We start from the raw sequence: 27,255 nt of genomic DNA on the forward strand, positions 1-27,255 counted from the left end.
TTTTTTAAAAAAAAAAAAAAAAAAAAAAAAAAAAGCTTCGGAATCAATTTTCACATAAGTAACAAAAAAGGATCAAGGTCATAATGATTTTTTTTTTTTTAAAGTGTGTTCCTCCTGAGACATCATAATTGGATTTTCCAAGAGGATCTAATTGGACCCAGCTGCCAAATAGCAGAAATGACAGAGGGACATGCTGAACAGTGCCAGGAGTGTGCAATCAGTAAAACCCAAACCTTGGGAAAGTCTGCAAATCAACAGATCAATCATAAGGAAAGGAAATGGAGGAGGAAGCTGTAGATTACGAGATATTTAAAAGATAGTTTTTTTTTTTAAATAGGGAAGAGTAAACTCTAGTGTATAAAGATGCGCCATTTGGTTAAAGAAAACATTACAAACAAGTTACTGTAAAACTCCAGATGGCGGTTCGTTTTGGAGGGAAGGAGGGAGATGCGCTTGGGCTGAGTTGACGAGTAGAGGTCTAGTGTTTACCGTTTCATAATTTACTAAGCTATGCAAGCTAAGCTCGTGCATTTGCTTTGTATAATTTTAGGCACCTGTTTACTTTTAAATTAAACAGCTTTTAAAGGGATGAAAAAAATTATAAAACAAGGAGCAAATGACATTTTAAAGGGCTGTACAACATTGTGTCTACAATTAACAATACTGTATTGCACAATTAAAAATTTGTGAAGAGGACAGATCTCATTTTAAATCTTCTTGGCACAATAAAAAAAAAAAAAAAAAAAAAACTAAATAGCCATAATACCCAAGTGAAATCCTTTGAAATGAAGTCTATTGTTGAGCTTTTCTTAAGAGGAATGATCCCAAAGGTTAGTTTCCCTTCAGGTAAAGGCTGAAACCCCAAGCACTGCATTGTAGTATTAAGTCTTGTTTTTATTCTAAAACGTCCCGTTTTGGTTAGAGGACAGTGTTTTAACACCAAGGTCAAGGGTTCAGATTCCCATACCAACCAGCCACCAAATAAATAAATAAATAAACAAACCCCCAAAGCAAGCAAACAAAAAACACTTCCCTTTGCATATGTCCAGGATATCAGAAACTACCTAATGAATTCAATACACAAATGCACAGGGGTAGCTTGTACCACATGTGATTTTGTACTTCAGTTTACAGATCTGTGTTTAATTCTTTTTTTTATTGAAAGCTTTCATTGCAAATAAAAATATTTCCTACAATTTTCCATTCAAATTTTATTCAAATTCCTTCAACAGTGTTGTAAAAAAAAAAAAAAAAAACGTGGCTGGAGGGGTTACTGGGGATTAAAAGAGGCTTAATGGACATAACTAGATATGAAACATGGTCCTGGATTGGATATTAGTTTTGACAGACCGTCAATAAGGACATTCTTTAGTCAACTGGAGGAATTTGAATATAGTCAGAGTATTTGATGAGCGGAGAGTTTACAAAGTGGAAAGGTAAAAATCATTGAAGAAAAGTAGGTTATGAAACAATGTGATCCGATTATGGTTTTTAAAAAGTATATGAATGATTATATCCACACTTATTGCACATAATAAGAAATCTAGAAATATATGTACTAAGGCAAGTGGTTTTCAAAGCATGGTCCCTGGACCAGCAAGCACCATCAGCATCACCTGAGAACTGGCTAGAAATGCAAATTCTCAGGCCCCACCCTAGATTAGGATCTCTGGGTGGATGACCCAGTGATATGTGTTCTAACCAGTCTGATACACGCTCAACTTTGAGAACCACTTCACTAAGATGTTAATAGTGTTCACAGGGTGGTGGAATGTATTTTTTGCATTTTGCTTATCTGAATTAACTAATATTGTGGAATGCACATGTTTAATTCTGTACTAATAGAAGATAATAGAAGATTATTTAAAAATTAATAAGTTTTTTTCATGGCACCCCATAAATTTTGATTTGTATGATTTCATTTTCATTCAGTTTAAAATACTTGCAAATTTCCCTTTTTCTTCTTTATTTAGAAGAAATATGTGTTATTTAGTTTCCAAATATGGGGATTTTCTACAGATCTTTCTGTTATTTTTAATTTAATTCCATGGTGGGCAGAAAATGTAATTTATATGACATGAAGCTTTGAAAATCATGATTTGTTTTATGTCCCAGAATATGACCTATTTTGGTAAGTGTTTTATATGAAAAATGTATTCTGTTCTGCTGGATAGAGTATTCGATATATGTCATTAGATCATGACTGTTGATAGTATTATTCAAATCTTAATTTCTGCCTATTTGTTCTATTAGTTATTGAAAGAGGGGTATTAAAATCTCTGTTTTTCCATCATGTATTTTGAAATTCTGTTATTAAATATATAAATATTTAGGATTGTTATGTCCTTTTACCAATCGACTCACTTATTATCATTAAGAAGTTATTTTTTATCCCTAGTAATATTTTTTATTCTGAAATCTACCTTAACACTAATATAGCCACTTCAATTTTTTAATATTAGTATTAATGTTAACATGGAATACCTTTTGTCACCCTTTTTCATTTAACCTATTTGTGTCTTTATATTAGCAGTGTTTGTTGTAAGCAGCATATAGTTGGTTCTTGCTTTTTTTATGCAGTCTAACAATCCTTGCCTTTTGATTGGAGGGTGGTTAGACCATTTACATTTAATGTGATTATCGATATAATTTAAACTGGACACCTTGCTATTTGTTTTCTTTTTGTCTATCCTTTGTTGTCTTTTTCTACCTTTTGATTAATTATCACATTTTGATGATTCCATTTTATCTGCTTTGTCTACTTATTAGCTACAGCTCTTTGATTTATCATTTTAATGGTTGCTTCAGGGTTTATAGTGCACATCCTTAATTTATCACAGCCTGCCTTCAGGTGATATTATACCACTTCACATATAGCATAAGAACTTATGTAGTACACCTCCACTTTCCTCTCCTGACCTTTTTGCTATTATTGTCATACATGTTGCTTTTACATAAATCCACACTACATTGTTATTTTTGTGTACCAGTCAGTTATGTTTTATTGACATTTATATGATAAAAACCGTCTTTAAAACCTCATATGTAGTTACCCGTGTCGTTACCATGTCTGATGCTCTTTGTTCCTTTGCATAGGCACAGAATTCCATCTGGCACCATTTTCTTTCTGTCTGAAAATAACATTTCTTGTTATGTGGATCTCATAGTGACAAATTCTGTTAGCTTTAGTATATCTAAAAAAGTCTTTATTTTGCCTTCATTCTTAAAAGACATTTTTGCTGGGTGTAGAACCCTAAGATGAGTTTTTTTTCTTCTTCTTCTTCTTTTCAGTACATGAAATGTACTGAAAAAAGCTTGCTCCGCGGCATTCTCATTTTGCATTGTTCCTGACAAGGAATCTGCTATCATCTCTGTCATTATTGCTCTGTACATATGCGTTTTGTTTCTCTGACTGATTTTAAGATTTTTTGAGCAATTTGATTATAATATGCCTCTGTGAAGTTTTCTTCGTGTTGCTTTAGCTTGGGGTTTGCTGAGTTTCTTTTAGCTGTAGGTTTATAATTTAAATAAAATTTGGAAAAAGTCAGGCATTATTTCTTCTAATACTTTTCCCTCCTTTTGCCCTCCCTTGCCATCTCCTCTCCTTAGGGGAGCTCCAGTTACAGGTATTGGAGCCTCTATTAGTCTGTTCAAAGTATTTCTACAGTTCTCAGATGCTCTATTAATTTTATGTTAGTGTTTCATTTTGGATTGTTTCTGTTGTTAGGTCTTCAGCTTTCTTAATATTTTCCTTTGCAATGTCTGATCTGCTGTTAATTTCATCCAGTATGTTTTTTATCTTATACCATGTAGTTTACACTCTACAAGTTTAGTTTGGGTGTTTTTTCTATCTTTCATATCTCCACTTTTTGAACATATGGAATACAGTTATAATAATTGTTTTCATCTTCTTCTTTGCTAATTCTGTCATCTGTGTAAGTTTTAGGTCAGTTTTGATTGGTTTTTGGTCTTATTATGGGTCATATTTTCCTGCTTCTTTTTGTACCTGGTTATTATTTTTATTTCATGCCAGACACTGTGAACTTTATCTTGTTGAATGCTTTTGTATTTCTACAAATTTTATCGAATTTGTTCTGGGATGCAGTTATTTGGAAACGGTTTGGTCCTTTTAGATTTGGCTTTTAAAATGTGTCAGGTGAGACACTGTAGTGCACAGTCTGGGGCTAATTATTTGTGACTAGTAAGTGTGACTCATCGGTACTCTACCAATGCCCCATGAATCATGAGGTTTTCCAGTGTAGCTGGTGGAAATAGTTATAGTATTCCTGGCCTCTGTGAGCACCAGGCACTGTTACCTCTAATACTTTCATGTGTTTTTTCCCAATCTTGACTTCTTTCTGTAGAGTCAATGGCAAACCCTTTGCAGCTCTTCTATGTTCTCTGAGTACCTCTCTATGCTCTGGTACTTTGTCCTTTGACCTCTCAGCTCCACCTCTTCAACTCATGGATTTTGCCAGCTTCCACCAATATTCCTCCTTCCTACACCATTGCCTGGAACTTGCTCAAGGTGGCATGCTGGAGCCGTCATAGTGATCACATTTTTATTTTCCTGTCTCTTGGAGATCACTGTTTCTCATTGCCTGATGACCCGTATCATCAGGTCTGTTGTGTTAGGTATTTTCTCCATTTTCTTTTGGTTGTTAAACATAGGGAAATAAATCTAGTGCCTTTTATTCTATTTTGACCAGAAGTAGAAATTGCTAAAAAGTAATAGATTTTCAAAAAGAAAACCACACTTAACGTATCTTTTAAATACAAGCAAATGTGAAATTAGTAAAATAATGTAATGTAAAAAATTATATTCAAACAAATTATTACAAACAAAAGATTTAGTTATTTTTTTCTAGGAGTCAGCCTATAGAAAGACAGATCTGTTGCAATGAACTCAAAATATTGGATGATTTTGTATAATAAATATTTTATCTGATTTCTACATGTTATAGTTGATGACGACATTTTTTGTTGTATGCAGTTTGATGTTTTAAACAAGAAGAAAGCTGAATTTCTATTGAGTCCTTTAGCTTCAGAGGGAAGCACATTATGTTGCAGGAAAAGCACAAGTTGAGAGTCAGCTGTATTTGTTGTCAAACTCAAGCTCTGTGATATTGGACAACTTCAATAAGTTCTATGAACTTAGCTTCATGTGTAAAGTGACCACGTTATTGTGAATACTAAATGGAAATGTGTAAAGCATCTACGCAGCACCTGGCACACAGTAGGTGCTGAAGAGGTGTTAGTCCATTCACTGCCCCTTGTCTTATATCAAGTAACTGACTCTCTTAATAAGACCCTTTCCAAAACACCTCAAAACATTCCAGTTGCCTACGAACCCCACCTAAAATGTCACTCACCAAAATAATAGGGGGAAAAAGGATGTTTAGAGAAACAGCAGCTTTGAGGATAGTGATTTATCTTGCTTTGCCTTTGATACATCAGCATTAAAGCATTTCTTCTGTGCCGGCCCGGTGGCGCACTGGAGAGTGTGCCGCTTGGGAGTGCAGCAGCGCTCCCGCCGAGGGTTCGGATCCCATGTGGAGACCGGTTCCCGCTCACTGGCTGAGCGCGGTGCGGGCTCAACACCGAGGGTTGCGATCCCGTTGCCGGTCCCCGGTACGGGCGCGACACCAAGGGTTGCGATCCCGTTACCGGTCAGTAAAAAAGACAAAAAGGAATAAAAAAAAAAAAAAAAGCATTTCTTCTCACCTCAAAGTATTACAGTGCAGAGTACACATTCCAAAAAAGGGAAAGTAGCCTTAACAAGGGATCGGAGGCGAATGGGATCAAAGGATATAGGGAGCCTGACTGAAATGTAGGCAAGCAGGAAAAGATGGGCTCGAGGGCTATGTTGAAATCAAACCGTGGAAGATAGGTGTGTTATGGGCTGAGTTGTGTTTCCCCCCAGAATTTGTATGTCAAAGCCCTAACCCTCAGAACCAGTACAGAATGTGGCTGCATTTGGAGGTAGGGTCTTTAAAGAGGTGATTAAGTTAAAAATAGGGTTGTTAGGGTTGGCCCACATCCAGTCTAACTGGTGTTTTTATGAGGCCATTTGGACACACAAGGAAACACCAGGGATGTACACAGAGGAAAGGTCATGTAAGGACGCAGCGAGGAGGCGACCATCTGCCAGCCAAGGAGAAAGGCCTCAGGAGGGTCCGAAGCTGCCGACACGTTGAGCCTCCAGAACTGTGAGGAAGCACATGTCATTGTTGAGGCCACTCTGTCTGTGCTACCTTGTCATGGCAGCCCGAGCAAACGCACGCAGTAGGCCTTCAAACCGCAGCAAGTGAAGCTCCTCGACTCCGTAAGCACGTTCATCCTCAAGTCCTGCTGACTGGGAGTGAGATGTCCAGAAGATCATTCATTTTAACCAGATTCCTTACCAGTCAGGCCTGCGGGCGTGTGGTGTGCTCGGGAGAGCTGCAGCACGGGCTTCAGTGGGGACAGAGCTGTGGTCTGGCTGAGGATGGGGCTGGGGTTAGAGAGAGAGCACAGATGTGACCCTCTAGTGATCTGTGGCAGGAAGGAGAGACGATGGTGCTTCTGTTGCCTTTTAACTCACCTGGGACTTGCTTCTGTCCTGCTTCAGTGGCCTGGTGGCCTGGCGCCATTCACGCCGCCCCCCACAGCTGACCCTAGACGTCAAGCTTTGGTGCTTGACCCGAGTCAGCAGCGAGCTCTTTTTCTTCTTGCTGCTCCCAGCTCACCTGTTTATTGTGGGTCCGGTCCTTCAAGTGCAAGACCTTCTCCCTCCTCCCTGCAGATCCAGTCTGGCAGTGAATGGACGGCTTGCCACCGGCCATGCTCTTCCGCCTGGGCTAGTGGGTTGTGACATGATCGGTACCTGGTAGCATCATGGCTGTTGAGCTCTGCTGAATGGGCTGACTCATTGAGGCCAATCTTACGTTCCCAGGCCTACATGCTACAAAAGCACATGCTCAGTTGGCTCAAATTGGTGCTTGTATTTGCTGCTTTCCACAGAAATGCCAAAAACAGAGGAGGAATGTTTAAAAACAATTCATAAAATTGGCAGCTGCATCGCCAAAATGTAGTCAATTTGTCCAGGGTAGTCTGGAGAAGTTGAGGCGGGTTCTATGGCAGTACTGGCAGGGGTGGGAGAGATCAGCGATCGTCCCCTGTGACAGCCTGGAAGCCACAAGAGCACAGGGCACAGCTGATGGGTAGGAGAGGCTCTCCCCAGCCAGGGGATCCCACGAGAACTCTCCTGTTAACTCTCCCCTACAACTATGAAGAGACTTCGAAAAGCTCATGGAAAGATTTGTATTAGCTTTTAATTCAACTTTTCCACGAACTTTTTGAAGTACCCTTGTATTTCGGACCTTCTCCATGCTCCTCAGCCCTCCAGCCCTCCGATCTTGCAGGGGAACCGAAGGCAGCAAACAGGAACTTTGTCATCTTCACAGCACGGAGACGTTAGCCTCCTTCCATCTGCCACCAGCCTGCCTCTTCTCGTGCACAACGAAAGAGCGGTTCTTTCTGTTTCAAGCCAGGGCCCTGGGTTTTAGAGCTGTCCCCTCACGTCATCTAGGTCTCTTGGGACATCAGTTATCCCCTTACTCATTTTTCAGTCCCTCCCCTGCTTAAGTGCATGCAGGTTGTTCCGATTAAAGACAAGCCAGTGAGTAATGCCCTCATTCGGTTCCTCTCCCAGTACACCTCCTTTCTATGCCTCTTGCTTCAATGTTCTTCATACAGACATTCGTCCTCTTCACTGTCCCCCCAGACTTTCAGCCCCGTCACTGAACCCAACGGCCAGCAGATACACTAGTTCTCAACTTACTTGACCTTTTGACAGTTGTGAATATCCTTCCTTCTGGAAACAGTGTCTTCCCCAGGCTCCCCCGACGTTTTCCTTCTGTCCTCCGCTCCCCTTGGCTGTTGCATGGTGCAGGCGTTGGTCAGTGCCCATGTGGTCATTCTCTGGACTACACACAGACCGTCTTGTCCCCCACAGAGTCAGGGAGGCTGCGACTTCTACATGTGAGATCTGCCCAGACTTCTCCTCTGAGCTCCAGATGAATGTATCCCGTCATTTTTACACTGTCTCTTCCTGGATAACCCAAGGGCACCCCATGAAGTCCAAGGGTACCTAGAACCCGTCAGTCCTGGTCATCCTCCAGCACTGCGTGTGTCTGGGAATAGCACCAGCATCATCCCAATGCCTGTGGCAGAAATGTTAGCGTTATTCTGGCCGTTGTCTTCTCCCTCGGCCATCACGTCCGGTCCATCAGTATATACCATTGGTTTTTACCTCTTCAATCTTTCTTAAGCCCACCCACCTTCCCCAACTCTGCTTCTGCCCTCTGAACTCAAAATGCTGTCCTGTCTTGCCTGGTCAGTTGCAACAGGTCAACCTGCGTCCATTCTGGCCCCTCTATCCTATTCTCACGCTGCCAGACTAATCTTTTATAAATGTAAATCTAATCATGTCTGCCCCATGGGTGAAATTCTTCCCGTGGCTCTTAGGGTAAGGCCAGAGCATGTTAATGTGGCCTCCGTGGGGTTGGGCCCCTTCCCAACCCGCCAGCCTCGTGCAGCCGTGTTGATCTTGCCCCTCGAGCAGCTGGATGAGGGTCTTTACTGCCTGTCGTTGCTTGCTCTTCTCACGTCTCTCCCCTTCAGGTCTCAGCACAGTGTCATTTTCAGGGAAGCTCCCCCCCCCCACCCTCCCACCTCCCGTGAGTGGTCTTCAAAAAGTTCATGGAAAGTTTCACATTATCTTTTTTTTTTTTTTTTTTTTCCTTTTTATCTTTTTTCGTGACCGGCAACGGATCGCAACCCTCAGTGTCGCGCCCGTACCGGCCCGGGACCAGCAACGGGATCACAACCCTCGGTGTTGCTCCCGCGCCTCGCTCAGCCAGTGAGCGGAACCGGTCTGTATGTGGGATCCGAACCCTTGGCGGGAGCGCCGCCGCGCTTCCCAAGCCGCGCACTGTAGCAGTGCGCCACCCGGCCAGCCCTCACATTATCTTTCAACTCTATTTTTCCGTGAACTTTTGGAAGTACCTTCATGTGTACATGTTTATATATACATGTATATATATTTTTTAATTTTCTGTATATTATAGTGTTTTGAGAAAGCCTTTCTGCCTGGGGAGAAACTGCCTCTCCCAGGGCTAGCCAGTTCTTAGAGACAGCAGGGCCCAGCTGGGAATGTGCCTTTGATTTGCAAACTAACCAATCCAGAGCCAGGCCTCCTGTAGCTGGCCTGTACCCCACCCCACCCCCAAAAGGCAATATTCCTCTGCCTGGATCATCCCAGGGCTGGGTACCAGGCAACTGGAGACCACCCCTATAGCTTGGAGCCTGCTGGAATTATTCAAACTAGCCAATCCTAAACTGTTCACCCAGCCCTGCCTTTCCCATAGAAATCCCAGTAAAGGCCATGGCCTTGGCCTGGGCTCCTCCCCTACCTCCCCTTGCTCCTGCCCCGTCTGCCTCCTGACCACCCTGTGCTTCCCCATGTGGCCCTGCATGGTGTGCTGTCTCCTGTCTCTAGGTCTGGGAGTGTGATAAACCTTGTCTTCCTAAGCCGCTCCTCTGCTTCCTCTTGTGGCTGCACCTGGCTGACCGTCACATAGAAGAACACAGAACACCGTGACTAGGTGTTCCATGACATAGAAGAACACAGAACACTCCCCATCCCAGACACTCAGAGTCCTCGGGGGCTCTGGTTCACTGCACTTGTCTCTGGTATGTCTTTACTTTTCTTGGGAAGTACTTTTCTTGACTCTTGTCTGTCTTCCCTGCTAGACTGTAAGCTCCGTGAACCACAGACTGTGATTGTTTTCTCATCGTTGTATTCCCAGAGCCCAGCATAGGGACACAGCAAGTAATGTTTTGTTGAACAGATGAGTGAGTTTGAAGAACAGGGTTTGAGTGCCAACTTTGGGCAGCTGTTTTCTGAATCTCTTTCTCATCACTACCAGTTGGAGATACTTCTGTACCTTTTCTGTCTTTTGAGATTCTTGGGAGGAAAGTAATATATCTCACAAATGGTCCTTGCTGTTTTGAATGATTCTCTCCCATTTTAGGGTTGAGGCTTATGAGCATGACAGTGGAGATGATCGATTAATGCCATTTTTTCTCTTACAGAAAAAATGGGGATGAGGAATACAGAAATAAAGATTTTTTCATAGAATCTTATTTATTTCAAAAAGGCGATGGGGAAAAATTAAACTGAATGAGTAGAAATTTAAAATTTCTAATTTTTCATTACGAGAATTCTGAGTGCTCATTTAAGGTAATTTGGATAACATAGAAAGGCAGAAGAAAAGAAGAAAGCACCCAACATCCAACCCCCAAAGAAATTTTCCCACGTTCTTAAATATTCATCAAGAACATAATTTTTAATGCCTGCATGGCAATGTGTCATGTGGATGTACATTATTTTATTTAGGATATTGTAACAATTTTCACTATTATAAAAATGTTGCAAGTAGTATTCTTTGTATATAAATCTTTGTGTGCATAAATACATAATTTACAAAAGTAAATTACAAAAGTAAAATTTACAAAAAGAAGACTGGATGAAAGGACATGTGTAAGAATACTTTCTAGGCTTTAGGTCATTTTTCCCTAATATGTCTCCATTAAACTTGTACCAGTTCACACAACCATCAGTAGAGTGAGACGGTGTTGCATCCCTGCTTCTTGGCCTACTTTGGGTATCAAATGAATGTGCGTGTGTATATATATTCAGGCATATCTAGAGGCAAATTAAATGGGTAGTCATGGTATTTCATTGTTTTAGTGTACATTTCTGGTGCAAATTACTCCAGAACTTCAACATTTTCCTGTTAGCCATTGGCATGTTTTCTTGATGAATTACTTGTGGGTCTTTGCATAGTTTTCTGCAGGGTACTTTCTCTTGTTCATATTTACTTATAAAACCGTCTTGATATTAAGCACATTAACCTTATTTTTGTCACATGTGCAAATATGAGCTTCCATAGAACCCTTTCCAAATGACCAAAAGTTCAAGGGGAGTTTAAAGAAAAGCACATGTCCATAGGATTACAAAGGAAAAAAATAGAAAACAACGTGTGAAATGGGATATCATTAACTTATGCTTTATTAATATGGGCAGCTCCTTTCTGTCTTATTTGGGAATTTCACTGTTCAGACTGTGCTCAGGAGTGTGCAGGTGGACAGAGTCTGGACTTTGAGGTTGGACGGACCTGTTTTCAGTGCTAGCTCTGCCAATCTCTAACTGAGGGACCTGGGACAAATGATTTAGCCTCTGGCAAGTCTCAGATTTCTCTCCTGGGTAACAGGAATCCTCTGGCTTGCTTTGAGAGGTAAACAGCTCCCAGGTAGAGTGTGGTGCCGAGGTGTGTTCTACGCATATCCATTCCCTTCCCATGTCCCTCATAGTTGTGCTATTCTGTATAGACTTGCACAGGTTTGTGTTTTGTTTCAATAAGGAGCATGCATATTTCCCTCACCTGGTAGCCAGATATGTGATCGTGCAGTAATATTTTCTGAATAGGTAAATATGGTAAAATATAAATGAGAGTAGAAAAATTCTTAGTCAGCTGTTAACTATTTACCTGATTCTAGGACAGGTATTCATTTTCAAGTCAGGGATAGTATTAGCAAATAAGGACCTGTTGTATAAAAGTAGTTTACAATGTAAGATATGGCATTCTGGAGAAAAAGAGAAACAGATGGCCCCAAATACTCAGAAATATTTTCATTTTAAACAGCTTCCAATAAAGTCTCAAATACTCTTTAATTGAGAACTCATGTCTCAATCTGTTTTGTTTTGTTTTTTTCTTTCCCCTTTTAGGTGTGGCTGGATCTCTTAAAACCTATTGTGAAACAGATTAGAAGTAAGTATATGCCCTGTGTTTAACAGGAATGTGAAATGTAAAGCTGGTCATTTCCACATCCAGACATCTTTTGCCTTGTGGCATGAAGCATTAGGGATACAAATTCTTTTTTTGCCCCTTGGGTTGCTTTTCATCATCCACTAATCCACGTACTGTTAAAATGTGTATCTTCTGCAGTTTTAGTACAGAATAATTTGGTGATCACAAACTTGCTTAGAGAATCAAATATCATTTGATTAACAATTAAAGCCTGCTGTTAAGGCCCAGAATAATTGAGTATGTCTGTGCTGCTGTTTCTTGCTGTCACTTTTGAAGGGACAAGGTGGAGCTATTTATTCGTAAAATTGATTCTGGTTTTTCCGTCTTCCGTCTGCAAAGCCTGTGAAAACAGAATGCAACTGTCGTTTGGAAGAAAATGTGCCCCGAAGTGTGTGTGTGTGGGTGCGGTGTGTGTGTGTGTGTGTGTGCGCACGCACTTGTAGGGTGTGTGTGTGTGGTGTGTGTGGTGTGTGTGGTGTTGGGTGTGTGAGTGTGTCTGAACAGCCAGCAGGCAGAGCTGCAGGGAGTCTGGCGTGCATTTGGACTGCATGGTGGAAAGAAAAGACTTAAGAGAGTGCAGGAGAGGAGCAGGGAAAGAGAACACATGCTTTTTCTCTCCCTTCTCATTGCACCTCAGCAGTTTGGGGTAAAATTTAGGGTCAAACTGTGTTCTCAAGTCATCCCAAATAGTCCCTCACTGCAGCCAGAGACTGGGCAAAAGTCTGAGGGTGGCAACAGAACTGCTTCCCTTCAGTTGAGCATGAAGCCCAGAATACCTGTGGGATCACTTTTATGTCTGATTAAGAAACCTCACTGGGTCACTTAGAGCAATTTATGTGGATGTCATAAACATGCCCCACAACGTCTGTGTGGCCCTGCTGCAGCTGAAATTGATGTGGATCTTCTGTCATTTAAATTAAGCAATTATTGATGCTGAGAATGAAAATGTTTACCTCGGGGTGGCTGGCCGGTGATGACCCTGTGGGGATGCGGGGGGAGCACATTGCTGCAGCAGCCCCCAGGCCTGGTGGGCGGAGGCAGCACAGAGCCTGGAAGATTGCCGTTGTCCCCACGAGGACCCACGAGGGGAGCTGCTAGTGATGGAAAGGCGTCTCTTCAGAGCATTGCCAGATGCAGTCTCTTGTCAGGTGTTATCTTTTTGTCTCCGCTCTGTGCTGTGTCTTTGCCCATGTGACAAAGCTGTCACTGTGCACCAAGGGCGAGCATCTTCCTAGCTTCAGGTTTTCTAAGGATCTGAGCAGCCTCATCTAGTTCTCTCCGAGAATTATCATCCTCATTTTGGTACCATTATTTTGTGCTCCAGAATTGACAAGCAGCGATTTCTGTTCATTTTTAGGGTTATCAGAGAAAAGAAGCTGAGCCTCTCTTGGCTTCAGCATTTCTATGCCGTGTTTTTTCTCTCTTGATTTTGTGTATATATTGCTTCTATCTTTACCTTATGATATACTTTTGTTTTTCTCTAAACATGAACGTGTAATCATAGAAGTTATAATACAAAATCTTTTTTGTGTGTGATCTTGAAAAGTAAGGCAAAAAGAACTTTTCTGCTTTTATCATACTACTGTTAAAATTTGGATCTCATCATCAGACCTTATATTTCATGGGACACTAACTCATTGCTACCATTCCAAATGGCAGAACCTGTAAGACTGCTCTTATATTGTAACTTGTGTACCAAAGCAAAAAACTCTGATCCAGGTCACAGATTATTATATTGTAGTCTATTTGTTCTATTTTAATTCTAAAAGAAAAATTATTCACCTTGAGCATAGTCTGCCCTTCCCCACCCCTACTATCTGCTCCCTGCTTTGGTTAGGATGGTTTTTTTTTTTTTTTTCGTCTTTTTCGTGACCGGTAAGGGGATCGCAACCCTTGGCTTGGTGTCACCCGCACCATGCTTAGCCAGTGAGTGCACTGGCCATCCCTATATAGGATCCGAACCCGTGGTGGGAGCGTCGCTGCGCCCTATATAGGATCCGAACCCGTGGTGGGAGAATCGCTGCGCTCCCAGCGCCGCACTCTCCCAAGTGCGCCACGGGGCCAGCCCTGGTTAGGATGGTTTATAAGTCGCTCATAAAGGCTTTGGCTGACTGTGACAGAGGCAGGGCCATGTCTTGTTTGTGTTTTCTCCCCAGAGCCAGGAGAGCTCCTATGTGCTAGGAACATGTTTTATGAGCACATTAGCAGCTGCACCTCGTAGGTAGAGAAATGTAATAAATTGCATAATGGGGCTGTCCAGTTAGCCCAGTTGGTTAGAGCATGATGTAGTAACACCAAGGTCAAGGGTTTGGATCCCCATACAAACCAGCCCCCTCCCCCCATCTAAATAAATAAATAAATAAATAAATAAATGAAATTGCATAACTTGTGTACATTTTCATTATTTCCTCAAATTACCTACAGCTGATATTAGAATGAAAGCAGCCAATTAGATACATTTTTGAAGACAAATGACTTTTAAAAAAATACCAAAAACTGGATATAATTTAAGTCTACAGAGAAAGTTTAATAACTCAATATAATACCTATGTCATAGTATTTTTTAAAAACAGATATTTGTTTCCCCACAAGATGAAAGTGTGAATCAGTAGCCAAACTTGGCCAGTTGTTAAGTGATTTGGAATTGGCAGATGCTCTTGGGAGCTTGGAATGAGATGCATTATTTGATATGCAGTGTACCCTGTGAAGTCTTTTTCTTTAATAGCATTTGAAACACAAATCAGTAAATGCTTTACTGCTTTTTTCTTCTTCTTTAGGGCCAAAGCATGTTGTCGTTAAGTTTGTGGTGAAATTTTTTCCACCTGACCACACACAACTCCAAGAAGAACTCACAAGGTTAGTGGTTTGGAAACTGGGTATTTTTTGCTACAAGGTACAGAGGAAGAGAGAAATTTAATGTTACAAATTGATTAAACATTTTCATAATATTTACTTGACCAGCACCTGTTTCTGTGCTTAACAGTTTAACCGTCCTCTTTCCCAGGTCTACTCACAAAAATGGGGAGAAAGAAAAGTACCATGTTTTTACTAAAGCCTGGTTCCTTTAAGGCTGTGACATGAAGTGAACTGGCCTTTATAACCTGTTAATGTCCTATTGTTCATCTTATGTCTTATTTTCCATCTTATACCTATCATATCATGAGGTGGTTTGGGGAAGTGAATCTCTTCTGTGAAGCCAGGATATTAATTTATCGGAATTTATCTTTGTTGCTGCCATGGATGGGGGGATGTGATATGAACTGTAGGTCTGTTTCTTTAAAAGTGTAGCCAAGTAGAAGAAGTATGAGCCTTGGGTCAGGCCTGGCTTTGGCCATCAGTCTGGCCACTTGCTGGCTGTGTGACCAGTCAGTTACTTGTTCCCTCTGTGCCACTGTTAATTCTGCTTTAATGATGACACTATCATGCTTGCTTGGCCAGAGTTGTTTTGAGGATAAGCACTATTTTACATACAGTAGCTGGAATCCCGTAGGGGCACTGTCATGGGTGTCATCACCAGGGTCATCATTATTGCCACCGCCACCATCACCTCCACCATCACCATCACCGCCACCTCCACCATCACCATCACCACCGCCTCCACCATCACCGCCACCTCCACCATCACCACCATCTCCACCACCACCATCACCATCACCATCTCCACCACCACCACCACCATCTCCACCTCCACCACCACCATCACCATCACCACCACCACGACCTCCACCACCGCCTCCACCATCACCGCCACCTCCACCATCACCATCACTGCCACCTCCACCTCCACCATCACCACCAGCTCCACCACCACCATCACCACCACCATCACCACCACCTCCACCACCACCACCATCACCATCTCCACCACCACCACCACCATCTCCACCACCACCATCTCCACCACCACCACCATCACCACCACCACCACCATCACCACCACCACCATCATGATCATGATCATCACTACTCCTAATCATTTTATAGTTTCAGGCAAGACAAATGGTATTCCAAAAGGGAGCAGAGCTAGCGGGAACACAGGGAGATAAGTACTCCCAGTTCAGGAGTGCTCTATGAGTCCACCAGTCTCACCAGCCACACGTTTCACGTTTGCCTTTTAGGCTATGGCTGTTTATGACCAAAGGCCATCATGTCTTTTCATCTCTCTCGGTACAGAGCACAGTATCTTGAGTTGCTGGCCATCGTTTAGCAAAAGGATGAAGACGTCCGTTTAGCCAGCAGTATTTATTCAGTGTGCAGCGTGTGCAACCATCATTCTAGGCACTGGGAATATAGTGGGGAAAACACAAGTCATGATTCTCATGGAAACAGACAAAATGATCAAATAAACAAGAAAAATATCAGATCGTGGTAAGAGTTCTTTAGGTCATTGAAGTCAGATGATGTGATAGAAAGTGACTGGGTGATGACTTTAGATTGGTGGGTCAGGGGTGCCTCTTGAGGAAGTGATGAGGATCTCTCAGTCATTTTCTGAGGAAGAACCTTCCAGAGAAAAGGAATGGTCGGTACAGTGTCCAACGCAGGAACAAACCCTGCATATCTAAATACTTAAAAGAGGGCCAGTAATGTCGAGGGTGATATGCAGTGAGGTGGGAGAGAGACCTGCTGATACACAGTGTTGAAAGACCAGCCGCCACGTGCTTGCTTGGGGGTTGGAAGAATCCAGTGAGGAAAGCAGTCACAGTACCAGGCCAGCATGATGGCAGCACAGAAAGTGGTGGCGGTGGAAATGGAGAAATGTGGCTGTATTTGGAATATGTCCTGGAGGCAGGGTCCGTCTGTCCTGGTGATGGATTGGAGGTGGAGTCTGAGGACAGCAGAGGGGACGCTTAGATTTTTAACTTGAGTAACTGGGTGGATGATGTTGGTGATTACTAAAATGGGAACGGGGTAGAGGAAAAAGTACTGGGGAGGGGTAGGATGTCAAGGGTTTGGTTCTGGCCAGGTTGCATTTGAGGTACCTATTGGGCATCGTGTGGCTGCCTCAGGAAGACCATTGGATCCACAAATGTGGAGTTCCAGGGAGAGACAAAGACTCTTCCCACTGCTTTACGTCTTCTGAACAGGGTGCCACTAATCGTCTACCTCCACTTACAATCCTCAAATCAGTGAAGTGGCAGGCAGCCAGGAACTGGCAGAAGCCATCAGCCTACTGGGAACTGTACACAATTGAACAGACCACTTAACAGGAGCACCTTCGTGTGGTGTCTTTACTGGGGCCTCGTCTCTCAGTGTCCGGGGCTGGTTTTTCTGTCGTTGGAACATGCATTGCTCTGAGCTCAGTGTATTGAAATAAATCTAATGGCGAGTCCAGCTGTTGGCCAGCAGGGTGCCTTTTCCTGCTGTGAGTCACTGGGCCTCTTTCCTGCTTAGAAAGTTGGAAGCATAAATCTTTCCTTTCTCCACTGAAAATTCTACATTGCAAATAGTTTTGCACCTTTTCAGTTTCTCTAAGTCATTGTCTCAAGAGGTTTGGAGTTTTCTACCATTCTGGTCCTTGTTATTGGACTCCATTTATCCTGTTCTCATTAAGCCAAATGTGCCTGGTGCTTTGCTGCTTCTCTGTCCGTGCCGATAAATTCCTAAAGTTACACAAGCTCAGCTGGCCCTAGCAGGTTTTGTTTTTGTTGTTTTTGTTTTCTGGCTCCCAGGATGAACTGGTGTCTTAGAAATCTTTTCCAAGAAGAGAATTCTTTTGGCTTAACGTTGAATAAAACTGATCTGAAATTTCTTTCTTTTTTTTTTTTCCCATTCTTTTATTGCTGTAAAACACTATTATAACATAGGATTGCGGTTTTTAGCATTTTTAAATGTACATTTGTGTGGAATTCATTACATTCACAATGCTGTGCAACCACCCGCCTCCATCTATTTCCAAAACTTTTTTGTCATCCTGAACATAAACCCTGTACCCAGTAAGCAACAACTCATTATTCCTTCTCCCCCATTTCTGGTAACCTCTGACCTGCTTCTGTCTCTGAAATTTTTTTTCCTTTTTCATTTATTTTTTCTTAATTGACCCATGACAATTGTATACGTTTATGGAGTACAATATGATATCTGGGTACATTTATACGGTGTGCAGTGATCATATCAGTGTATTTAGTGTTATCTATCACCTCAAACGTTTGTCACTGCTTTATGTTGGGAATATTCAGTCCTCTCAACTAGCTACTTGAAGGTATACAGTATTTTTGTTGTCTGTAGTCTCCATGTATTGCTATAGAACACTAGATCTCATTCTTCCTGTCTCTCTACAATTTTGTGTCTCGGTCTGAAATTTCTATCGTATTCGCCGACTCCCCTCGCTGTGCACTTTGGATAAGATGTAATAGCTAGGGCACCTTGGAGATCCAAGGTGTTGAGACTCCCACATTCTCAAATTCCTGTATAAGCGACATGCAATGATGAGACCTTTGAGATTTCAGGCACTTTTCTCTGACGGATGGTGAGAGTGTCGGGAAAAGCTTGATGTCACTGGTAATCTTGGGCGGGGACATGTAGACAAGGGTGGGACAGACAGAAACTGGCCTGCAGCTTAGCAGAGTATGTTACCCTAGCTCTGTAGTTCAGTCTTTGGGCCTCCAGGAATAGCTTTCAGCTTCCCATTTGTATACGTACAAGATGAAATTGCACTTTGCTGTTAGACAAGAAGCTGAATTCCTTTCTATTTATTGAACTGCACATTCAGTGGAACCCCGTCCTATTGACCCCAGCACCCAGGCGTCTAGAAGGAGACATGGACAGGCTGGTAGGTGCAGGTTGAAAACAGCAAGCTCGAGGGGGCTCTGGAGAAGTTTCTGGTTTCCTTACTGCCAAGCTCAGAGTCCCTTTCCTTGTGCTGAGGGGCTCAGCCACCCTGCGCTCTCCCACTTCCGATTTCTACTTGGCTGTGTTCTTTTTAGAAGTGCAGGGTATCCTATCAGAATCAGGCTGCTCTTTATGGCCTACTGAAATGTTTTCTTAGACTGGCAGAGAAATTGTAAATTACTTACATGTAATAAGAAAAAAGAGAAGATGGAGAACTTCCAAATGAAATAAGTCAAAAGGGACATGTTGAGAGCAAGCCGGGCGTGGGCTGGGTGTGGAGCGTAATGCCTGCAGACCCACAAGCAAAGCCCCTCTGCGCGGTGCAGCCACCGTCATTGCCACCCTCTCCCAGGGAGAGGTGGCTCCATTTGTGCACTTTGTGTTTTCATCGTGTTTACCCTTTTAATTTTATTTAGTGCCTGCCAAGTACAACTTAGCCTGTAGCTCCTGTGAGTGTGGTTGGAATTGCTTCCATTTATAGTACTAGAGGTGTTGCTGAATCTCTAAAGCTAGTGTGGCAGGCAGTACGCTCAGCTTACGCCTCGTGTCGGAAAGAAAAGGCGACAGTCAGTACCCAGGAAGCTGTTGCTTGTATTACAAGGCCTTGGAACAGGAAGAGTCAGCATAATTGGGGGTGACAATTCCTTCACTCTTCAAAAGGGCCTAAGCCCTCCAAATAAATGGGTGCTTTCAGAACCTAATGCAGCCCATGCAAGATCATCCCCAAAGGCTGCCATGCCTGTGGACCGTGACCATGAGTCTGTATCCCTGAACACTTCTTTGTGAACACAAGACCCTATGTTTGAACTGTTAAATGGTAAAATATGCAGAATGTAATTCTTTTAAAATATGAAGCCCTCCTGCTGGCTTAAAAAATTTACCACAGAGATTATAATTAAAGTCTGAAGCTCTGCTAAGTGTTGAGCTCAAAGACAGTAATCGCTGCCTAATCCAGAAAGATCCCATGCACTACCTCTTCCCGTATGAACCTGTATGTTGATGTTTAGATTGTTTTTTATGCTCTGCTTTTGTTCCCTCTGACTTTGTAGAGAAAGAAAAAGCTGGGTGGGGCAGGGGGGCAGGGGACGGGGACAAGAATAGTCATTAGGGAGTTCAGATGAAGGTCAACTGGTGTACCTATAGGGGTCTTTTTTTGTTGGTTACACAGTTGCTGCTGAGGTTTTCAGTTCTTAGTAATGGAACTTCCTAAATGACTTAAAAGAGAAGAGTTATTCTTTTTTTTTTTTTTTTGTCTTTTTTCCGTGTCCGGCAACGGATTGCAACCCTCAGTGTTGCCCCCGTACCGGACCCGGGACCGGCAACGGGATCGCAACCCTCGGTGTTGCTCCTGCGCCTCGCTCAGCCAGTGAGCGGGAACCGGTCTGTATGTGGGATCCGAACCCTCGGGCGGGAGCGCCGCCGCGCTTCCCAAGCAGTGCACTTATCCAGTGCGCCACCGGGCCGGCCTGAGTTATTCTTTAATAAAAAAAAATTTGCTAACATTTATTGAATGTTTTTTGTTAAATCACTCTTTTCCCTGTATTATCTCATTTAATTCATATGGACTCTTGTGGTTGATATTGTTAAAGGCATTTTGAACATTAAAAATAACCTTTTGTTATTACAAAACTAGTAAATATACATTGTAGGAAGTTAGAATATACAAATAAATAAGACTAAGAAAGTAAAAATACTGTATTCCTGTTGCCCATCACATAAGTGTGACATCTTCCCTGATTTTTTTTAGTGCACATATATGTACTTCTCCTCACATCTAATAACTTGGCCATACTCACATTTCCCTAGTTGTCCCCCATCTGTCATCTTTATCTGCTCATTCTAAAACAACATGCACTCTAGGGCCACATTTCGCATCTGGTTATGTGTCCTCTGGGCCTCTTTTGACCTAGCATAGCCTCTCATTTTTTTTTCCTTCATCATACCGTCATGTTGAAATTGGAGCAGTGGTACTACAAAGTATCCTCCCTCCTGAATTTGTTGGATTGCTTCCTTGTGGTGCTGTTTAGCTTGTTCTTTTATCCTTTGTGTTTTCCTGAAAACTGGAAATTTGTTCTAAAGGCTCAATGGATACAGTTAAGCATTTTTGGCTAGAATCCATTGTAAGCAATGTTGTGCGCTTCAGATTTCATTTATGATGCTAAGATTGTTCACTGGATAAAGGTGCTGACATTCTGATTTTTCCATTGTGAAGTAAAGTTGTGTGACTTTGGCCCTGGGTGACTGTCCAATCTCCTAAATGGTTTCTACACCAATTGACAGTCCTTGCTAGAGTCGATAATTTATTTAGAGGTCGTGGAACAAGGATTTTCTAATTCTGTTATTCCTACTCTGTTATAAGTTGGCATTTCCTGTAAAGTAGAACCTGGTCTCATCCTCTGGGCTGTCCGACTGTCCTGAAATACGCTTCGTACGGGACAGGCACGTTACATGTAAGCTCATTTCTTTGTGTTGGGTTACTGATGTTTGACTAAGACATTGTTTTAATAGCTGTCTCAAAATGGTGATACATTTAATTTTTCCTGCTTTTTCTTTTTTTAAGAAAAAAGAGACTCATGAATTTTCATTAATTCACTGTGTTTTCATTCACTTGAATTATTCTTTTTTCTATTCAAATTGTCACGACTTTGGCCAGCAGAGGCCCCTTCATGATCTTTTTTTTAGCTCTTTTGGTACAACTCATTTATTTTTGAAGGTGGCCTTCCTTTCTGGTATAACCAGAAATTTTAGGCTTACCTGGTTCCCTTACCTACCCCAAACCTGGCACCTACCATTTCTCCAGGGACCTACCTCTGTGTTCTTCCAATGGGTAATTGTATGAGGGACAGAATCTGATTGCTAACGGTTGCCACCAAGGAGGCACTTTCCAGGCAGTGGGCAAAACCAGTAAATGCACTTCTAAAAATGTGTGAGTTCATATCAGTATTTTCAAATCCATTTTGACATGGCACAGTTTTTACTTAATTTATTTGATTTACAAATATTTTTTTTCTCTTACATCAAGAACGTTGACTTGCTTTATCCCATAATATAAAGAAAATAATTTTAAAATAACTTACATTGATTTTTACAGATCTGGTGACCAAGGCTTATGGAAGTAGCTAAGTGAATATTACGCCACAAAAAAAGACACCCTCATCTTTCCAATTTCATTGGCAAAGCTCTTACTAACCATAATAAATTGCTGTTATTGTCTGAGCCATAAAGCCATGCTCGAGTATGTTTGATCCTGTGAAAATTTTTCAAATGTTTCTTATATGCTGCAAAAACATAGGGTGGTAGGTTATAGTTTTACATGTTTATGGCTTTATCTCTCCATATAAAATGAAACGTATTACTCATGTGAAAAGATTGTAGTATGTGTCTCCTGGTTCTTTGCCTTTTAGGGCGGTGGATATTTACACTGCAGTAAATGGCAACAGAGATTCCTTCTAGCCTATACAGACTTTCTTGTTCCTTGGTTTCAGATACCTTTCCTTAGTTTCTCATGGTGGTACAGGTGATCAGGAGTGAGCCCACCTTTGCTGCTGACCCTCCTGCTCTCTTTGCATGACGCCCATCTCTGTTTATCTTGCAGGTACCTATTTGCTCTGCAGGTGAAGCAGGACTTGGCTCGAGGCAGGTTGACGTGTAACGACACCAGCGCTGCTCTCTTGATCTCACATATTGTACAATGTAAGTCGTGTTGGTTTCCTTGAAAATCATGTTGGAAAGAACATAGTAACAGGATCGATGGGGAAAAAGATCTCATCCACAAAAAATAATAATGTCTTTGTGTTGTTTTTGCTATTAGCATGAAGGACTATGAGTAGAAGAGAAAACAGTCATCCTAACGTTATTTAATATGCACATCCCCAAACATTAACCCACAAATTCTGTGTTCTGGTCTTTGTCCACTTTTTTCAAGGACTGGTATGGAATGGTTGATATCTCAGTTGTCTCAAAGAGAAGCCTGGATGGATAGTGGCTAATAGACTAAAGTTTTTCTGTCCTGTTCTTGGATCTTCATCATTGAATATGGTACATTAGCCTTAAGACATAAAACTGCCACAGATGTCACTTCTCTCTAGAGTTTTTTGCTCTTTGGTTCAGTAAGCCATGAATTTGGGTTCATGAATCTACACTTAATCCTAGCGATGGTTGAAACTAGGTATTTTTACTTGTGTTAATCTAGACGAAGGATACATTAGATTGTGGTCATTACAAGCCTGGCTGACAACCCACCTGGGCATTTTTCCCTCTCAACTAAGGCAGAAGTTACTTGAAATGGAATGTACACGTTATGCTTCAGGAAGGTAATTATGTGTATAGACCAAGGTCAATGTGGATGAGCACTAGTATTTTTTTTTTTTTCCTTTTTGTCTTTTTCCGTGTCCGGCAACGGATCGCAACCCTCAGTGTCGCGCCCGTACCGGACCAGGACCGGCAACGGGATTGCAACCCTCGGTGTTGGGCCCGCACCTCGCTCAGCCAGTGAGCGGGAACCGGTCTGTATGTGGGATCTGAACCCTTGGCGGAAGCGCCACCTCGCTCCCAAGCGGCGCACTGTAGCAGTGCGCCACCGGGCCAGCCCATGAGCACTAGTATTTAAAAAAAAAAAAAAAAAAAAGTTTGTATTATAACACCAAGGTCAGGGGTTTGGATTCCTATACTGCCCAGCTGCCAAAAATAAATAAATAAATGATAAAAGTAATTTTTTGAAAAGTTGTGCTATCACATCATCTTTTTCCACTGTGTGCAAAGTAGTCCTATATAATCATCCGCATCCCATTCTGAGAACTGCCCAGTTAACAAGATTTCCAAAGGTTTGTAAGAAGCGTCACTCCTAGTAAACTAATTGCCTTAACCTAAAACAGTGAGGTGTTTCAATAGACGGTGCTTATCTTATTTTTTAAATGAGAATTACTAGATGTCTACTAGACTTAGGAGATAGATTTTTTTTGTCAACTTAAAAAAATGATGTGAGAAAGAAAAAAACGAAAGTTAGCCTTTATGAAGCCTTACTATGTGCCGGCTCTGTGTATGTTATCTAATTCTCATAACAGCCCCCTGTGATCAGTACTAGTGTTATCCTCGTTTTTACAGATGAGGGAGCTTTGGCACAGAAAGTTATGTAATTTTTGCCTTTTCTGTGTAAAATCTTCGCTCTTCATACAATGATAGTGGAGAGAGAAAGGAAGGCTTTGAATGAGGCAGACCTGACTTCTGTGTGTTGTGAATGACCCTGGCAGGTTACTAACCCCCCAACCTCCATTTCCTTCAGAACACGAGACTCACAAAGTCTCTTTCATAAGGCTGTGAAAATTAAACAATAGCATAAACGCCTAGTACAAGTTGGGTGTTCAGTAAACATTACTTTTCTTTCTTTATCCTCCCTCAACTGCAGTCTTCCCTTTCCAAAGGAGGTAAAAATTTTAAATGAAATCTCCTTATTGGAGTAGTAACTTCATAAAATGTCAATGACCCTGGGCTTTTTGCAGGAGAGAAATTTACCTTACTCGAAGATTCCCGATGCCCTTGAGTCCCGTACCTCTTTCCTCCTGTTTCTTTCTTCTAAGTCTGTTACACTGAGAGTAGATTTTAAGTGTTCTCACCACCGAAAGATAAGTATGGGAGGTAATGCATGTGTTACTTAGCCAGTTGAACCATTCCATGGTGTACAGGATACCATGTTGTACACCATAAATCTATATAATTTTTATTTTGTCAGTTAAAAAAAATTAATTAAAAAAAATAATAATCTGTTATGACAGTGAATCTCACTCACACATCTGGGAAGTGGAGATTCAGTGACATCCAGAAAACCATGGTCTCTGTCTGATACACCACTCTTCCCCAGACACCAACAGGTGACTCAGAATCCCCCAGGAATCTTGAGTTCTCCAGAGAAAATTAAACAGATGGGTTGCGAAGTACTCCTGCTAACTGCATAGTATTTGATGTGCAGTCATGAGACGCATTATATTGTTATAATCTTCTGATATTTATGAAACCCCTTTTCTGCATTTTTAAGCATCCCATGCACTCAGTCACGAAAGGAGGAATTTCACAGAGTCCTCTGTTAATTGTGTCTTGAGTTCAATTACTGATAATTATTGGCGTTATCGGTAAGGTGCAAGGGGTCAGCTCATCTCCTTTTTGCAGAAAATATATTTGTGCGGATGGAAAATGATCTCTGGGAAGCTGGGTGTTCATCTCATCTGTATCTGTACACACAGTCTGAGGTCTTTATCTTCCTCCCTTTCATTTAAATACATGGAGTCTTTCAGATAGTCTGTATTTTTTCATTAGCTTTTCCATCACTGGCTTTATATCTCCCTTATAGTATTTCAAACATTTAATTTTCTCTAATTTATTATGAATCAACTAAGTAGGACAAGCTGATGAAGAGGTGAATCGGACACTAGTTGGCCTGATGGAAAACAGCCCTTGGGTAGTGCGGAGATGTGGCAGGGCTGCACTTCTGCAGGCTGCGTGTGTCCCTGCCCTGAGGATTCTGCATGGCAAAATGGGTTTGTCCTAGCGTGTCCTGCACAGAAGTCTTATTCATTTATGGAAACTGCAGGATTTGGGTTTGTTGTTGTCGTTCCTGTTATTTGCTGTGAGGAGACTACGAAGGAATGTAGCATATGCACACTGATGGAACATCTGTGGCATAAAACGTTAAGTTGTATCTTGAATATATGTCAGTTCTCAAACTCTCAAAACATAAGGTGGACCCTACTTTGTATGTATTTCAAAGAAAGAGTGAGTTTGATAGTCATATATTGCCACTGCGTTGGAGAAGGGCAATGAAACGTAAGTAGTTCAGAGGAAGAATAATGAGGTGTGTTAAGCGCCAATGCCAAAGGAAAACGCGGAGCCCTTAATTCTTTTTTATTGAATTATGGAGGAGTGTGTTATATGATCCATAGGAGTCAAGAAGCCCAGACTTAAAGTTCACAAAAAATTTGGTACTTAGATGAGTCCCTCATATCAAGTCAATCCTTGCAAATTTGCCTGCACACTAAAATTTGTAACCCCCAGATCAGTACTTGTGACACTTTCACGGTCATTTGCCAATGTGCCCAAGACAGTGAAAAACGAGTCTCCCGAAGCACACGCTCCCCGCTGAGGCTGAACAAGGCAACATTCTGCCTTCTTGTTTCAGATCTCACACTGTCAACACGTGTCCTCTTCACGGTCTGTTTAGTGCCAAGCTTTTGGAATATTTTGTGCTTATTGTTGGTGGTTTCACTGTTTAAAATGGCCCCCAAGTGTAGTGCTGACATGCTGTCTAGTGTCCCTAACCACAGTGCCATGTGCCTTATGAAAACGATGTGTGTGTTAGATAAGCTTCGTTCAAGCGTGAGTTCTGCGGTTGGCCGTGACTTTGAATGAATCAACAGTGTATATCAAATGGGATGTCTTTCAGCAGAAACACACACAAAACAAGGTTAACCAAAGCATTGTTTGAAGAGTTGTGCAGGAACCTAACCCTGCATTCCCCCTAGGAGAAATGGTTCAGTAATTGCTACTTCAGTGTTCACAGGGCCTTTGTAGATCCTAATTACCTTGAATCACGAGAATCACCTGTACTTTCTGGAGACCAGGTAGAAGGAACTGCAGAAAAGTCAAGACCACCGTTGTTAAGGCAGCTGGCAATGATGGCAGTATGGCCAGAGATGTCCCCCATTTCTGTGAAGGAAGGTGGTGATTGAACTTTATTCAGGGAAGGTGAATTTAGTCCAGAAAAGGCAATTTGGAGATAGCGTTACTGGTCTATCACAGCAGGAGGAAGCTAGTGAGTGATTGACTCTTCCGGTGGCCCAGCTGTTGCCAGGTGAGTGGGCACTGTTGGGTGTAGAGCAGGTATTCTCGGTGGGTGTGATTTATGGCAACAGATAGGCCGTATTCTTCTTGATTATTGGAGGTACCCTGCCCAAAGTGTGACAAGCTGCTTCACATGACAAAATGGAGGGTAGGTTTCCTAGCAACCACTCTCTTGCTTTTCATCAAAACAGCTGGGTTCTGATCATTAGGCTACTTTGTATTAAGCTCATTACACAGAATATGTGATTCATAAAAAAAGGCATGCTGTCCCAGAAGTGTTACAATTGGTATAAACTGAGCTCGAGGTGGTGTTGTTAAGCTATGGTACAATTATGATTTTAAAGCTCTACCCTTTAAATTTCTACATTACAGCAATTTTGAGGACTATGTTGACGTTACATGAGACAGTGCAACATGATTCTTGTAGATGAAAGTTTATAAGACTTTGCAATCTGGCCTGTTATTTCTGACAACAGGACTGTAAGAACTTTAATAAACTTTAAATTTGTTTTTAAAACATTAGATTATCTACGTTTACACCCATTTACAATCCTCTTTTCTTTATATGATAAAGCATTGGATTTTGCACTGATAATCGTTATATATAACTTTCAAAACTTCGTTTTGTAAAGTCCTGAAATTCCAGGGCCTGTCTCGAGGTCACACAATCATCATCCATGTG

General features: G+C 41.9%; 1 protein-coding gene across 3 annotated transcripts in view; it reads left to right on the forward strand.

Annotated features, from left to right (window-relative positions):
• The window catches only part of FARP1 (FERM, RhoGEF (ARHGEF) and pleckstrin domain protein 1 (chondrocyte-derived)), a 283,653-nt gene that overhangs the window by 187,897 nt on the left and 68,501 nt on the right, over nt 1-27,255 (forward strand). For all 3 annotated transcript variants that reach the window (XM_008578376.1, XM_008578369.1, XM_008578383.1), the window contains exons 4-6: nt 11,834-11,876; nt 14,693-14,771; nt 22,339-22,436. In XM_008578376.1, coding sequence (XP_008576598.1) covers nt 11,834-11,876; nt 14,693-14,771; nt 22,339-22,436 — 220 coding nt within the window. The remainder of the gene's footprint in view (nt 1-11,833; nt 11,877-14,692; nt 14,772-22,338; nt 22,437-27,255) is intronic.

This window comes from Galeopterus variegatus, unplaced genomic scaffold (genome assembly GCF_000696425.1).
Source record: "Galeopterus variegatus unplaced genomic scaffold, G_variegatus-3.0.2 Scaffold74, whole genome shotgun sequence".
Taxonomy (NCBI): domain Eukaryota; kingdom Metazoa; phylum Chordata; class Mammalia; order Dermoptera; family Cynocephalidae; genus Galeopterus; species Galeopterus variegatus.